Source organism: Plectropomus leopardus, chromosome 11 (genome assembly GCF_026936395.1).
Source record: "Plectropomus leopardus strain MGB_pleo_1.0 chromosome 11, ASM2693639v1, whole genome shotgun sequence".
NCBI classification, from domain to species: domain Eukaryota; kingdom Metazoa; phylum Chordata; class Actinopteri; order Perciformes; family Serranidae; genus Plectropomus; species Plectropomus leopardus.
Window position 1 is genome coordinate 10,430,930 of NC_142186.1, and position 17,259 is coordinate 10,448,188.

Below are 17,259 nucleotides of genomic sequence, written 5' to 3' on the forward strand. Positions count from 1 at the left end.
TCACATTATCTTAATTCAGGGGATTCTTTTAAGTGTCTCCTTAAACAACGGAGAGAACGTTGCTCGGGAAAAGACAAATGAGTTTACCAGTTTTAGCAGGGGTAAGTGCCTAAATCCAGTGCCATCGATCCCTATCTGGGTTATTACGAGGCTGTGAGCTGCCACTGGAGCTCCGCTGGTCGAAAAAAAGGCTTAAAATATTACGGGGCTAAAGAGGGAGGAGAGATGTGTTTGAAGCAAAACCACCTCGTCCTCTGTGCTGGTCAATACCTGCAGGCGCCACAGGAAGGGCATTCACACATGCAAACACTCATGGGTGACAGTCACGGCCACCCCCACGTTACACACACACACACACACACACACACACACACACACACACACACACACACACACACACATATGCATATTGGTAAAGGGATGCCTTCAGAACCAACAGATCGCCCCTCTGACTCCACAGGGAAAATTGATTTTTCTCTCGTCTTTTTTTTTTTTTCCCGGGGAGGCGCTGGGCAGGTTTTTAACCTAACACTCTAACCTGAGTGTTAATGCGCAAAGAGACATCATGTCCATTGATCCAGTGGTGCCGCCAGAGCGTCTTTAAATGTCTGAGGGGGGAAAACAACACGGGGGGTTTTATGCTAAACTAGAGGGATCATAGCCTTCATGTGGAAGCCTTGCAGAAAATTATTTTCAATTTACAACACACTTATCACTGTTTGCTGCTGCAGCCATCATTATCATTTGATAGGGGGAAATAGTGAGTGTAATGTAGTAGTTTTACTTTTAGTTTGGGCAATAAACTTCACATAAACAGCTGCTGTTAGATTTAGAGCTTCATACAACACAAAAACTAGTTTGGCAAAATATACAGCACCTGCAATAGTGGGTAGGAGTAGGACAAAGAAAGTACTCCAACCCTGAGGTGTAGCACATCCTGTCTGCTAATTATTGTTAAAAAAAATAATAAAAAATAAAAAAGGATTAATAATACATTAAAGACAACCAGAAGAAAAAAAATCCCAGCCATAAAACATATGTATTTTTAATATGAATCTCACTGAATCAATACCCTCAATTAGCAACAGCAAGCAAATTGCCAGGCGAGGCGTAATTACTCGAAGGTCAGTAGGTATTATTCACAGTCACTTTAGTTTACCACATTAGAACAAGACAGGACGTCGGGCTAAAATTATAAATTCCATTCCCATATCTGTCCTTTTCTGATTTAGATGGATGAAGAATAATTAACTCCTAATTATTCAGATCACTTAAGGCACTTTCTGGATCCACAAAAGAGATGCAGTCGTGTCTGTCAGCCCACTTCAGCTGCTATCATTTAGAACGATCCAACAACTTGACCAATGACAACGTGAAAAGAAAAAAAAAAAAACACTCCGGCTGCCTGTCTGTGTCCCCCCCGAACCCCCTCCAGCTCCACCCGTTTCTACCTCAGAGGGTCTTAAGGAGGCACACTTCCTTTAAATTCATCCATATGCAAATTTTAAGATGTGATTTGCATTTTAAAGTATTTAACTCCCCATATTTATTGGGCTCTGAGGCCTTGCTGATCATTGATTTATGTGCTTCCGGCAATCATATTTCCATATTTTGTGTGGTTTTTAACGACAGTAATAATTCAAATATGCAAAAAGTTGTTCTTTGAACGATATCTTTAATTATATCCTCAAAGCATCATTCCTTTTCGTTTCTTTTTTTTTCCAGAGCTGAGATTGTCTTTGAATAAAAAAAGGGCTGAAGAATCATAAATTAGACTGCGCGATGAGACATTGACGGGCAAAACTCCAGTCGGTTACCTTATGCACGGGGAGACGTCTTAGCATGTTTTGCCCATCTCTAAAGCCACAAACAGACTCGGGGTGCTCTGGTGTACAGGCACCCGTGTGACCTTGTCCCCAAAGCCCTTTATTAATGCTGACATTCTTTCACCATAAATCCAGTCTCAGATTGTGAAGTTCGTCTCCCATACTCAACCAAAAAAATAAAAAAATAAAAAAATAAACACATGCTTGAAAAAAAAAAAAAAAACAAGTAGACCCTCCCCCTCTGTTTTGCCGCTAACACAGAAACTTTCTCTGTCACCTCTCCTTATTAGAGTTGTCAGAGTCGCCGCATGCTCTTATGAAAGCCGTCACCCTCCGCATGATTAAAAGTGGCGGGTTCCCACCACCGTTTGGCCTATCAGCATCACAGAGCGGCCGTCAAATGTGTCTGTAGTGCTCCTTGCCCATATTCCCTTTGTCACCTCGGCACGGCGTGGAAACTTTTTAGAATAATTGCTCACCCATACACGAGCGAGGGTGACTAATATATTAGATTAGTAGTGTTTGGTTGCAAAAGGGGGGAAAGGGGGTGTTTCATTATCTTGTTCACTTGCTAGGCTGCGTACTGTTAAGAGTCAATATAAAAAGAAAAGAAGAGATTAATTTAGCAAGGGAGCCTGCACATTAGACCCCTGACTGTAATGAGCAGCACAACAGCCTTCTACACTGGGAATTACAGCATCATCATACTGCATGTCAGAAGTCTGCAATATCAATATTTACAGAAATGAAAAAGAATTTAAATTGATGCTATCATGATAAAAAGCTCTAAATCTGTTTAAAAAATTATATGAAATACATCAAAAATCGAACTACAGTTTTCTTCTTTTGCATTATTTTTGTAACTACACATCACCTCATCATCTCTCACCGCAAAACCTGCATATGTTTACAAGTCTACAAGTCTTCACATTTTCTCTTTCTCTCTCTCTCTCTCTGACACACACACACACACACACACACACACACACACACACACACTCGCTCTGTCTCTCTCTCTCTCTCTCACACACACACACACATATATTCCAAACAAGAACTTGAAAATCCAACATACAGTCTCAAATTAATTTTAATGGCTGATTACGATAGTAAAAATTAACATGGCAAACTTAGATAATTTCCTAAATTGTACTTGAAAAATAAAGTGGTAAACCCATGAAAACATATTATTTGTATATTACAACATGATAATTATTTGCCACGGTAATTATTGTTATTACTGTAATCATTTTTGAAATTTTCTTGATAATTTGTGTAATCAAAACACACTCAGTGTGGGCGACTGTTCTACAGCGTTGTAGTTTTAAATGCAGAGAGTTCCGTACAAGCCAAACACATTAACACAGAGGCCCTTGGAGGACGCATTTCACCCCAATGTTTAACTATCACTGCTGAGTCTTGCACTGAGTGCACGTAACATATGTTACAACCCCCACCAACAACCCCCACCCCCTGAGACTCCTGGCACACCAAAACTCCACTCCGCAATTAAGCTTTAAGCCTCACTTCAGATTTCTGCATAGTGCCTCCAAAACTGATCACTGCAGATCAGTGTTATTAAGTTAAATTGATTTAATGTGATGGTTATGTTTGTGACATATATACAGACGTACACATGCACATACCAAACACACTTACAAGCACACTCCGGACCATGTTTCTGCTTTTATCTTAGAGTCAGTCTAAAAGAGATTACAGTGGGAAAATGTTAAAAACTAAATTGATTATGTGACATTTGAATATGTATTTAATATAAATATGGAACTGCACATTTACACACACACACTCACGCAGACCGGTCCACAAACGCACACTTACAAAGTAGTGCCAAAACAGCAGTCGAACGCGGTCAATGAGGAGGTTGAGAGCTGATCAATTTACAAAGCAAATAAAAAAAAAGCCCTAATGATAAAATCACTGTAATGCATCGCAAATCCATATAAACTCCTCTAACATCTGTTCTAAGTTGCACTAGTGAGAGAAAGGTTTTTTTGTTTTTCGGTTAAATCGGGATAAAGCAAATCAATTAGGCTCTGTTGAAAATCCCTCATCTAGTGTAGCAGAGCTGTGAAACAGAGTGTAAAACTATTCTCTCTCCCTCTCCAGAAAGGTTATCGCATTGTATCTTATTGCCTTTACCTGCTCCTATTCACTGTGAACATGCACTGATTTGAATAAGCACCGCTCCAGAGGCTCTCTTATCAGATCCCAGACGGGTGTGCCAACACAGCAGTATCAGGTACACACCATCTCTCTCTGCTGCCCAAAAAAAGAAAAGAAAAGAGAAAAAGGTTAGAAGAAAAGAAAAAGAAAGAAGAATAAAATGAGAAGAGAGTGTTGGCGCATGTGGGATCTGTTGCCTGATAACATGATCTAACTGTAATCACACCCCGACTGGATATGCAAAAGTGACCATAAGAGGAAAGCAGTTATTCCTTCTCTGAAAATGGTTCCTTTTCCCGTTTTCATTTACTGTTTTACGCTTCCTTTTCCTTATCCAAAATGTATTTTCCACAACTGCTGACCTACAGACTCATCAATTTAATTCACGTATAAAATGCAGGATATAATGTACTGAATTTTTAAGTGGGATATTATTAAAAAAAATCATTAAGTGGTGTGATAAAAACAAATTGTAGCTCTGCTAATGTGCAACAATTACCCACCGAAGGCATGATATTTTAAAGATTTCATTTTATTAATAGCTTGCATTGGGACTTTTCTTTCTTACTATACACAGCCACAGGAATACAATTCCCTAAAGACGCACTGGTTTCCAGTTTAATGTTTGCTTTTGCTCTATGGGGGGGGGGGCACCCATTCGGGAAGGCATCAGTCAGTGAGGTTAGCGAGCATAGTAGCAACATGACCTCAGAAAATGTATCCTCCTCGGGTAGGTTAAACACACACACAAACACACTCGCTTGCAAACAATCACGCACTGAGACCACGCTCATTTCCCCAGTCCTCTTAACAGGCTAACCTGCTCTCTTCATTAGGGTGCTGTGGGGACTTATCACTGTGTAGTCTTTGTCCTTGCTGTAATTGCCCTCTCGGCATGTCAGCCCCACCCGCCCGCCTCGACACCCACCACCGTCACATCAGCCCCACACCCAGCCAGCCAGCCAGCCCAGCATCAGCCCCCTCGTGACAGGCCTGGTTAGACGGCGGTGCGGGGAGCCTCTCCTGAGACCTGCTGATCGGCCCCTGAGGTCCACCGGTATAGAGAGGCTTGTCCTAGTTAAAGCAGCACCGGCAGGGACACCCCTCTGAATGCTACGCCTGCCCTGCCACAAGCCCAGCCTCCAACTCCGCTCATTTACAACTGCACTGTGGTAGTCTACCGTCTCACCAAAAGATATGGGGGGGAAACATTCTGTTCTCAAAATTTCTACTTTTGAAAGTAGAACTTTGGCAAGCATTGGAAGCTAAAGTAAATTTAAATGAGTCATCTTCCTTTTGTTGGCATCTACACATTTAATTAACTGTACAATTTGCTGAAATATGAAATAAACCAGTGAGAAGTTTCCCTTCATTATCTGTCTTCCACCAGTTCTGACATCGCCACTAACCTATACAATTATACCCATGCATGTTCTACTTGTATTTTCATTTTAAAATGACAAAATCAATTGAGATAAATGTTAAAAGAGTCACAGATTTGAACAAACCTTTAAACAGAACGAAGAGAATCTTAATTGCATTTCATTCATGCAAGAGATCCACATGTACCACACACCAGGCAGCCAAATATTGCAAATGAAGCTGAGGGTTTCTAGCAAGTTGAATGGCGCCATCTAATGTCCGATAAAAAGACCGCAAGTGAAGAACACCAGCAAGCCTCACTGTGAGCTCCAAACTGGAGTCAAAGAAACAAATTAGGTTTTTTTTGCCTCTTCTTGAAGCTTATGTAGACTGTAAAAGTCTAAGTAATCAGATTTTGCTGGGGGGCTTGAAAGAAAGCAGGCAGGCTTTGAAGTGACCATAAAAGTGGGCAGGGTGAACCCCCTAATTTGAAATTTAACTGTAATAGACACAGAGCTATCAGTGTTGCAGCATAATCCTGACCTCTGTTTGTTTTGCTGAATAAACAGAATAAATGAATAAATGCCTCCTCTTCACACGGCACGCTCCTCCTCATCACGCTCAACGTGTTTTTTCCTGCGGGGTAATCGATGTGTCAGCGTTTTCACGGCCGGCTGCAGGGGTGCAGACCTACGCCGCGGTCTGGAGGGGCTCAGTGGCACGGGGGGTTAACGCGGTGCCGTTTTGAGGAGAGCGAAAACAGTGTGGCTGACAATAGGGTCTACTTTTCTGGCCACATGTCGGCTCCTCTTTCCTGCAGGGCCTGACACTTGTGGAACTGGGAGGTGAGCAACTCCCCCTTCCTGTTCTCCCGCTTCCTTACGCTTTATAAGAATTACCCCAATCTGCCCCCGCCAGGAGCTTAGCTACAATTTGGTGGCAACTGCCTTGATGAGAAGATTTTAGTGACAGCCACAAAGCATGATCCTAACTTCTTCCACCACGAAACCCAACATCAGCCACCAAGGCCACAGAGGATGCAGGCAAACAAACAGCAATACATAAAAGAGGTGTGATGTGCCATATAACGTTTTAATAACTTTTGTTGCACCACATCTGAAATGCAAACACATTAAAGTGGACACAGTGCCCCTCTCATTAAACACACAGCAGTGTAAACATTATCTACCCCCCCCCCCTTTCCACACTTGCATAAACACGCACAAAGACCTCATTGCCTTTCTGCATCCCTGCATCCATCCAAAGGATGCCACCAACAAGCCTCGGGAGTTTTTCTACGAGGGTGTTTTATGCGTCCCGTGGGGCTCGGAGACAGTGAGATGTGGCTATAGCACACAGAGGATCCCAGTCAAGGACACAGGCAGCATCACTCACTTCACCATTATTTGCTCATATTTAAAGCTGGGGGCTACCTGAGGGACTGTAGCTACACATGCAGAGGAAGATGGGTGATTTCAGAGTCCGACGGGTGTGCTGAGCGACTGAGAGCTAAAGGAGACACAACGAAGGAGAGCGGAGAGAGAGCGGGAGGGAGTGACGGAGGGCTTTATATGTCAGCCTGGTGATACCAGCGATTTTATGGCCGAATATTTTTCCTCTTGTCAGAGCCGGATAAGGAATCACCATAAGGTTGGGGAGCATGAATATTGCCCTTGAGGGCCCACTGTGGCTGCTCCTGTTTATGGTTGACTAGCAATCAGCCACCGATTCAGGACCCGCAACCCCTCATCCATCCACGTCAGCAATTAATCAATTAAACGGGCAGTGGGGAGGAGTGGGATCGGCTAGGTGTGTTAATACAATAGCCTGTTAAGGTTGATGTAATTTCATCACTAATGTCAGCCATTCATCACGCCTTATTATCTGTTTCGCATAGACAATGGTCAATATCACTTCATAAATCTGAGAATCATCTGGATCTTGTGGTATTAAGCCTGAAGGATGCTATGGAATGATGGACTGCAGAGAATGAGCTCGAAATTTAATAAGACTACTGAAACAAGTGGCAAACATAGTCTGGCATATTGTTAAAAAAAAACTCATTAGATCTGCAATAGAAAACAGAACCGTATTCCCGGGTTCCCACACATTTTTATGGACAACATTTTGAAAATTTTTCCTGACTTTTCAAGAACCCTTAATACTTTTTTTCCCTCTTGCTCCACTTGCCCAGCACTCTTCAAACACATCGAATTCAAACTCTATTCAAACATAATTTCAGCTACAAATTGTGTAGCCAGTGAAATGGGAACATGTATGAAATGTTAAACAATATGTTGGCAAACACTTAGAGCTATCAGCATATTAGAGGTATGTTACGTTGTCAGCTACAGAAAATAAATTTAGCATTCTGTTACATTATGTGGAAGGTTTTCCATTGAAGATTACTGAACAATATCCTTACACAGAATTAAATTCAATTACTTTTCAAAAATTCCAAGGATTTTTGTTTTTTCCATGACTTTTCCAGGTTTTCCATGACCCTAAGAACCCTGCAATTCATAGAGAATACAGCTAACAAACATCATCTGTGAACAGCTTTGTCCTCGGATATTGTTTGTTTGATAATATACAAATCGCAAAACTGTCCCCGTAGTGAATGACTGATTTGGAGCCAAAGAAACTTAATCCTCATGGGTTAAACATAATAGAAAAATCAGCCCCCACTGTGAGTCCTTGCCAGCCCCCAAACCCCATTTTGAGAATCGACACATAAAAGGGGAGACCCTGCATGTTTAATTCACAATGTAAAGACTTTTATCCTAACAGACAAGGCAAGTTTGTGCCTGTGCAAGTGTGTAAATAGCTGGTAGTGTGTAGGAGGAGGCCCTGTCCGCTTGTGCCTGCCTGGTATGAGCATGTGTGGGCCAGACCACATGTGATACACAAAGTGAGAGTGGTATTTGGCGTACCGATGGATATGAAGGCTTGTATCGCTAACAATGTTTTTTTTGGACTCGAGCCACTGACAGCAGACAGTTTGTGCCAGTATTTCATAACTTGAAATGTCACCGTTTTCGAGGCCAAGATGTCCAAAAAAACTTACAAAGACTCAGTGTTTCGTGGAGATTTTTATCCTGGTTATAGAGAGAAAAGCTTGGCGTAAACATCAGGACAGTAGATATTTGTATGGATCATATTATAATCATGCTGTTGGATTACAAACCTGTTTGAATCTGTGTCTCTTACAACTGTGGCTACAACCTGCAGCTCCTGTTCCACACTCAGCTGTTTTCCCTTTAGGCTTTGCTGATGTTGCGGGCTTGTAAAGCTCAGTCAGGCACTATAAGTACTACTGAACTTGACCCATCAGCTAATCACAACCATAATCCATTCATAATTGTTTGGAATGTGATCAAATTGTTTCATTAGACTTAAGAGCTTACCTCAGACAAGCAGGCACAGTGTTGATTAATTGGACAATAAATACAGTATGTAATCAAACATCATATCCATCACATCAACTGGACAGCACAGACTGGCTGACATCCAATCTTGAACAGAAGGCCAATACCTGCCCCTGTATATCGGTCTAATGCTACTAACAGTTTGAGTCACACACAAAGAGCTTCTCTTCCACCCAAGCCAACATTTCCCCAGCAATCCCAGCAGGTACATCAGCTCAATTATGATGATGGCAATGACTGATTGCATTTTACCTCTCCCCCGTTCCCCCAATAAGTCTGGCCATCACACAGAGAGAGGGAAGGAGAGAGGGAGAGAGACAGAGACCCGAGATAACGGGCGTCATCCACGGTGAGCTACAAGCATCCCAGATGCCAGTCTCGGGGACGGTATCAAACATCTCGGTGGCAGACTCGCCGTGAAAATAATCTATACCTACAGGAAGTCAATTAAAAAGTGCCAGGGGAGATTAAGAGCAGTGTGACAGCTTTTCGTCAGGCCATGGGTTTGTCTGGGAGAACCAGCGTGTTGCGTGTCTGCTGTGAGCGGGCGGAAGGTAAAGTGTGTGTGTATTGGTAGTTAAGACATGTTGGCGGCGGCGGCGGTGTTGGTGGTGGAGCGAAGAGACCATTGCCGAACCTTAAAAGCCTCCTCATGAATATTAAAAAGGCCCTTGGCAGCCAGCAGCTCTGCCACAAGTTTGCAAACCAGCGTAATGTGTCTGTTTGCGCTGAGGAAGGAGTCCGGATATCAATTAAATCAAGCGTTGTCAGTCTGATGGCCCTCTCAATGGAGGGACAGCCCATTCCCCTCTACACATCAGCTCAGCTTTGTGTCAACCATCCATCTCTCATCCTCCCCTTCCCTTCCTCCTCTCTCCCGGCTGCCATCTTCATCAGCCCCCATCCACTCTTCCTCTCTCTCCTTTGCTCTCTCCCTCTCTGTCTCTCAAGCAGCCGGTAACTGAATGCACAAATTACTCTCCCCTCCACCTTTAACTCCCACTAAATCTTTCCCCTTTTCCACTTTGCTGAGCCGGGATATTTTATTCCTCCATCAAATATGCATCCCATTAATTAAGTTAAATTACTCCTGACTGCCAAATATCCCCTGCCCCGATGGGTGTCAACACAGAAATGCATGACTGTGAACCTGCAATGACACGGCCCCAACACTTAAACATGAGTTACAGCCTTTCCCAGCTCCATCCATGGGCAGATTACCAGACACTTTGGGCTGCTAGAATTAAGCGCCGTTTGCTCCTTCCCCTCCACCCAGCTTTTTAATAAGTGCACAATGGATGACACTCGCACTTCTGACAATGAGAGGACTGATATTTTAATTACACCCCTTTTTTCATCTGCCTTCCTCTTCATCTTTTAATTGCTGTTGTTAATCACTCATTAACTTTCCCCCTCTTTATGTTTTTTTTCCTCCCACAATATACCTATGACATGATTAACTCTATAGAATGGACTGTTCAGCAACATTTTTAAAATAACTCGACCACTTTCAAGGATAAAGTTTGGACTTCTTTTGTGTGGTTTGGGGGGTAGAGGGTTCAAACTTTACTCATGTTTCTCCATCGAATGGAGCTAATTCTCCTTTGTTAGCTGATATTAATCTAAATTCAAAGTGTATAAGTGCTTTGAAGATTGGGTTTTGTAGGGCAAATAAATGATGACTACTCTGTTCTAATTAATACTTCTTCATTTTTGACCTACAAGTTCTGCAAAATGAGATTTAACGAAAACAAATAAAAGCTGAAAAAGGCTGAGGCCACAAGAAGTTTAATGTTTTTAAAAAAAGAAACCACTGAGATCATACATAGTGCGGACAATAGCCTCTTAAGTTAAGACGGTCCTCAAGAGTAGTATAACTTACTATCATAACCCTATGTGCTGCGCTGGCTCCCTAGCTTAACTACTGATCTTGCCGTTTAGTGTCTGGACCCAATGTTTGTTTTTGTTTGTCTTTGATTAAAGTGAAATGCTCTGATTATGAAGCCCCCAGGCCCCAGTTCTGGGCCCACTAAAGAATATGAGATGGTTATTAAAACCTAATAGGACTGATCTGCTGACAGACATTTCTCTCTTTGTCTCTGGCGCTCAGCGATGCTGCGTAGGGTCCCATTCAAACTCTTCAAAAGCATCCTTTCACCAACATGAGACTGACTGAGCAAACAGACTGTGCCTCCCTCAAGTACTCGGTGCTGTGTAATTTGAAACACAAATCTAATAGCATTCATCGCCTTTCTGCTGAGTATTCGGGCCTGTAATCCAAACCCGACTAATGAAGCCATATGTTTGTTGTCATCTCTTCAGCTGAGAGATATCTGTGAGGACACGACACTTGTGAGGAAATAAAGTTTGACAACCCCGGCTCTGAAACAAGTATAAAAAGTGTAAAAGCGTACACTGGTGGATTTATATTGATACATCGATGCTGTCCGCAGTTGATTTCTCACTCTCCTCTCTTTTTCCCTCTCTTGCCTTTTTCCTGTGTGTGCATGTGTGCCCGTGCACGAGTGTGTTTCTATTGCAAAAAACATTAATTTTACAAACATCAGCCCAAGGCTACTAAACACATCCAATCCATTATGCTGCGCTTTATCGTGTTATGGGGGGTAACGGGCTGTAAAGCTGTCTTGGTCATAAAGAGCGATCGCAGAGTGCCGAGTCAAACCAGAATGCCGAGCTCTCCAAGCCATACGCAGCCCCTCGTTATCGTCAGAACAGCTCCGTCACATACTTAACCTTTGCAGACCAGCCTTTCTGCATTATTTTCCAAATGACCTTTAGCGTTACTTATTTCATTTCCGATAATGGCACACTAAATTCAGTTAAATGCATCAGAGCAAAATGTGTTTATTTTGGTGAAGGGGACTACACTGACTGACAAGGACCATGTTCCCAGACACAAACTGTTAAAGTGTCCACAGCAGTAAACATTCATACATCTTCCTGATGGGACTAAATACCCAGCCCTGAGTCTGATCAGCACAAATAAATTAGATGGATCAAAACAAGTAAAAAAAAGGGCCACACACATTAGGATAAGGAATACATACATTATATATATCAATATGTGGTAGTCATTGTATCTGTGCAGAAGGTCAAGGATGAACTCGAGGGCACAACACCTGCATTAAGGTTGTTCAACTACTTTTCTAATTTAAGACAATTCTGAGATCTATTCAAATATCAAAAAGGACTTTGCCTCGTGTTACGTAATACAGTACTTATTTTTTCTGATTTTCTTGCGTTACATGCCGGCAACTACATATTTCGAGCATCTGAAGGTGGATTAAAGCACTAATGAAATATGCAAACACAAAAGGATCATTGAATCGGAATCATTTGAGGAAAATTTTCAGTGTTTACATCTTTGGTGCAATAATGAATTCAAAATCCCTGCTTCCAGTTCCTGCCAACACATGGTGCACGCTCGTGGTCACACGCAGCTAAATCATTTAGGACATTATGAGCTTTCAAAAGGTCTAACTCTAACATAAATGCGTAGCTACCCTAGAGCTGTTGTATCACAGACACAATCCCTCAGCCTGTAAGGAGCAGTGTGTTTCACGCCCTTGCTGTATGAGCTGGGGGGGGGGGGATCTTAGCGAAATCGCTAATGTACGTGATGATTAAGTGTAACTCAAATACCGAGTGTGTTGTTCATAGGCCTGACAGGCAGTAATTTGGTGTATTATATTCTGCGGTTTTAATTGCACGCCACCAACGTGTCCCTCTGACACGTTATGAAGCGATGATGTACAATTATTTCGGGGCGGCGGGAGATCAGTGGAGTGACATTATAATCATCCTCATAGGGATCCCTCTCTTCATCTGCAACAACCATTAATGTTTAAATGGGAGGAAGGCTGGAAAAAAAACATAAAAATAGTTCTCAGGGAGTTCTAACCAGAATCTGTTTGAGGATTATAGAGAATCACGTCAGGGGAGAAGGAGAGGGGTGTGGATAGACAATAGAGGGGCTGAGTTAAGTGACGGCTTTCTCTGGATAAGCAGCAAGCTAAGATGCTCCTCCACTGTCACTGCCAGGCCTCACACTACTCATACAGGCCCGGGCATTAAGGCACATTACAGCGGATGAGCCACGCAGGGCGGAACTGATGGGCTATTCTGGGAACAGACCAGACAATCTCACAAGACAGGGGGGACATAAAAACCCTGACATGAGCCAGCCCCATCCTGTTAACAGTCAAATCACACACACAACACCCAACATGAAATCATGACTATATATACTCCCTCCAACACTAAGTCAAGAAAACTGAGACAAGGAGGGGGAGGGAGGGAAAAACACAATGCAGCCTCCTCCACATAGGAGACAAACTTTAGCACGTTGCAAACTTTTTGTGTTGTGAGAAAGCAAAAGGTTTTTTAAGTTTGGTTCAAATTCCTGAAGTGACACTAGGATGCGGGCAGCTTATGACCCATAATCATAAAACGCCGGTCCACAAGAGGACAATCCATGTCCATGATAGTGTTAATACTTCTAAGGCCTGGGCTGAGATATTAAACCAATGCCTCAAAGCATTTAGACTGTTTATGCATAATTTAACACCTACAACAGCACTGGATGTCCGTTGCATCTTCGGGGAGGACGAGAGAGCGGGAGGGTGAAATGCTGAATCCAGGGCCTTTCTGTTAGATGATGGAGGAGAAGAGGAGGAGGCTCATTAAGTGGCCCGAGCCCCACTATGGACAAAACGCACCGTGAGGAAATGCGAGAATCCACCGTCTCACATGCGGGAGAATTTTTTTAACCAATTAAATATGAGAAATCTTATCTTGTATGCCAACAGCCAATTTGTGTTTTTCTGCTGTTTGTGCACCTTAAGAGTTCTTTATAGGCAAATTAAGACGGATCAGTCTGTTTTTCAAATGAAGACACATATAGGCAAGCGGATAGGCAGAAACAGATGTGTGGAGGAAGTGAGAGAAATGGTGAGGCAAGAGACAGAAAGCCTATAAAGTGTTAGCGATGATGAGCCAGGCACTGACTAGCCCACTCAGGTTTGATTGGCAGCATGGTCAAGGGGTTCCAATCTGTCCTGGCCTTGCATTTGCATTTGTTAATTAAATGCCACAACAATATGATCTTTAACTATCAACAAGTCGCCCCTCCACCCTCCCCCGCTCCTGAGAAGAGACCGGCAGCGGTGAGCTGAAGCTAAAGTGAGGTGGACAGCCGAGGTGCAGCACATCCGTTCGATCACGGTGTCAGAGCCGAGATAATCTTCTAGTCTGAAACTTTAACAAGGAAAACACGGCAATCGATGGCATTCGAGGGGGGGTTAAGGAAAAGAAAAAACACACAAACAATATGCTGAGCCGATGCTCTGAACAAAATGGCAATAAACTAAACCAGCAAAACTCCACGCCCCACAGAGGCCCAAGAGTCATGGGAAAAATTAATGAAATTTCATATTGTAAAAAAAAAGCAGTCTAAACATAGTCCTGTTTTAATTGAAATGATTAATGGTGATTGCCAACAAAATCCGTAAAAACTTTTTTTTTTTTTTTTTGGATACAAATGTTGCCTCATCATTAGTATCCGCAGCAGAACTTAATCGCACTATAATCTCACTTTAAACATTATGCCCGATACATGGCCATCCATTAGTAGCGTGCTTTAGATTCAGGTTAAGGACGTATCACCAGACGGGAGAAGTTTGGGAAAGGGGAGCGGGCTACGTGTATGTATGGCTCTGGCCTTAATGAGGGTGTTTCTGGGGGTTTCTTTGTGTTTGCTGCTCTTTAGTCAAGAGGAGGGATGGCCCGGTGATCAGTCAGCACTGAAAGCACACACAGGGCCGATTTGTCACCAGTGGCTGGCACTGGCAGCACGCGGCTCCTCCATCCGCATGATTTGTGAAACCGGGGGCTGTATTTAGTAGTCCCATTTAAAGGCATATCGGGGAACTGCTCTGTATGTATGTGCATGTATGTGTGTGTGTGTGTTGAGTGTGTGTGCGTGTGTGTGTAAAGCTTGACGCTTGGTCAAAGCCCGACACATTTGCAGCACTTGGGAGAAGAGGAGTTTTCAGCTGGAGGGCTTGTGAAACATGAGCCTTTCCTCTCATTAAAGGAGAAGCTGTGTTTAAACCAAAGCTTGTTTGCTCCTGCTGTAATATGTTTGTGAACATCAGCGGGAGCAAATAAACACGTTGGCTCCGCTCGGCTTTAGAAGAACAAAATCGGCCCGCGACTGAACTAAATGGAACGGTTTACACAGAATTACACAGAGGGAGAAACTAATAACTCTACATATGTCTTCATCTTAGCAAGAGTGTAGCCGCAGAAGCTCGATGGCACAAAGCTGGAAATCCCACAATTTACTCTATTCCCCGACTGCATGTTAAACAGCTTAACACGTCCATTTGAACATGGCAAGGCAGTGAGGAGGTCTACCACGGGAATGAAACGAGCTGAACACAACATATGGTCTACATGTAGGGGGTACAAGGTAGTGGGATAATAACTGTACTCTTGCACTACTGGGTATTTATAGGCTCGCGGTTACCTACATACACTTCCAATTAGGATTATTTGTACAGCTGAAATGATAAGGACAGTAAAATAAACTCTTTTTCTTTTACATTAAATTTATGAGGAAAGTTGACTGGGAGCAATATATTTGTCTTTTTAAGAAAGGCCTGGGAGCACTTAAAGGTTAGAGAAAGTCTTTTCACACATTAAGGTGAAACTGTAACTGAATTTCTCCAGACTGTTTTTTTGGACTGCGGATAGTTTTTGGCAATGTTTAATGTCTTTAAACTGATCGCTTTCTGTCCTAGATAAATAACAGCCTGTGTATTCAAAAAGAACATTAGGTGTGACAAAACGATTCAGGTTTGACTTTATTCCATGTGGCTTTGTGCTTTTGAAATCAAATTTAAATAAATAAAATAAATAATATTTAAACTCATAACACCAAGATTTTCTAAAGACACACAGATGATATTCTTCAGATTAGTAGCTCATTTGTGTGTTTGTCATGTTTTTTTACAGATTAAAATCTCATAAATTTGACAAGGAATCTACATCAGATTAGTATCACTTCTCTTATTGTGGTCGGGCAGGGTTAAATTGGTTTGCATTATGAATTAGCTTGAGACAAATGCAATTTAAAGTAGTGTGTACAGTAGATAATTAGCAGATCACTCCTCAGACACCAATATGAAACCTTCCTACACGAAAGGAACACAAAATCTAGTCAATACGCACAACAGCTCTACTCAAATCAGCTTTTTCTGCTATGAACATTATTAAAACCAAGTACTGTCCCAGGCTCAACAATGAGCACCAATAAATGTGCATAATAACGGCACTAAGTCCATTCAAGCCAAGATTCAAACTATTGGCAGGGTAGTCACAGGCCCATCTCTCTCTCTTGGACAGGGAGTTGAAAGAAATGTAAAAAAAAAAAAAAAAAAGAAGAAAAAAAAGAAAAGGGGGCTTCTTAAAGCTCAGTTTGCACTTGTACTAAAAGCGACACTTTATTTTATTTCAATGATGCTCTCTTGTTGCTTTAACTTAAATGTAGACCTTAAATTCATTGTGCTAGGACTAATTTGTGGTAAAGATATCTGTTCCATACAAGTGCCACACTATGTTCTGTGTGTTAGTATCCTACTTTGAAAATTTAAAAAATTGTTGTAATTACATGGAAATGTACACTGTTGTCGATTTATTTGATAGAACAAGGGGTAAGCTGTTCGACACACCTGAGATACTACGAGCTTGTTTCCAAATAAATATATAGGGCATTTATAGAAGCCGAAGGTCATGTCATCATATTTTGGTCAAAAACTTACCTGATGAGGCTGAAAAAAATCTCACAAGGCTGTGCCTCGCCTTATAACCTGTGATAATATTATCTCAAGGCACACACTTTTAACACTTGACTGGGGCTACACTGCAAGCTTTTGCTTTGACAAAACTAACTTGTAACATAGCAAAGCCTTTGTTCCACTCTTTGCCAAAGTCAAGTTTGCACCTTTCCAGTTTAGAACGCTATTATTGCTTTTAAGACAAAGTGTTTTCAATCATTTTTTTAAAAGCTGTTATTCCTTGTAACTCACCCACAGATGTCACATTTGTACTCTCTCATGCCCAGGTGTCTCTTGACGTGGTTCCTGGCGTCTCCTAGCTGAGCAGTTGCAAAGTTGCAGATCTTACACCTGAAGGGCTTGGATCCTGCAAAACAAAGTATGGAGAGAGTTCACATCCAACAATAATGTTATGTTTGAAAGAAAGAGGTGGCAATTTTAATAAAACATGACGACATACCCACTGGGCAGAAATCTGATTTTACATCACAGATCATTTTTCAATGCCAGGCATGTAAGACTGTTATTAGCTCTGTGCGAGGACTTCAACCTACTTCACAACCACAAAATGACTTCAGAATAATAAAAACAGATGCCCTT

The 17,259-nt window shown here is 42.1% G+C and overlaps 1 protein-coding gene across 3 annotated transcripts in view; it reads right to left on the reverse strand.

Annotated features, from left to right (window-relative positions):
* The window catches only part of LOC121945870 (zinc finger protein 407), a 164,668-nt gene that overhangs the window by 134,017 nt on the left and 13,392 nt on the right, over positions 1-17,259 (reverse strand). For all 3 annotated transcript variants that reach the window (XM_042490229.2, XM_088083994.1, XM_088083995.1), the window contains exon 4: positions 16,912-17,026. In XM_042490229.2, coding sequence (XP_042346163.2) covers positions 16,912-17,026 — 115 coding nt within the window. The remainder of the gene's footprint in view (positions 1-16,911; positions 17,027-17,259) is intronic.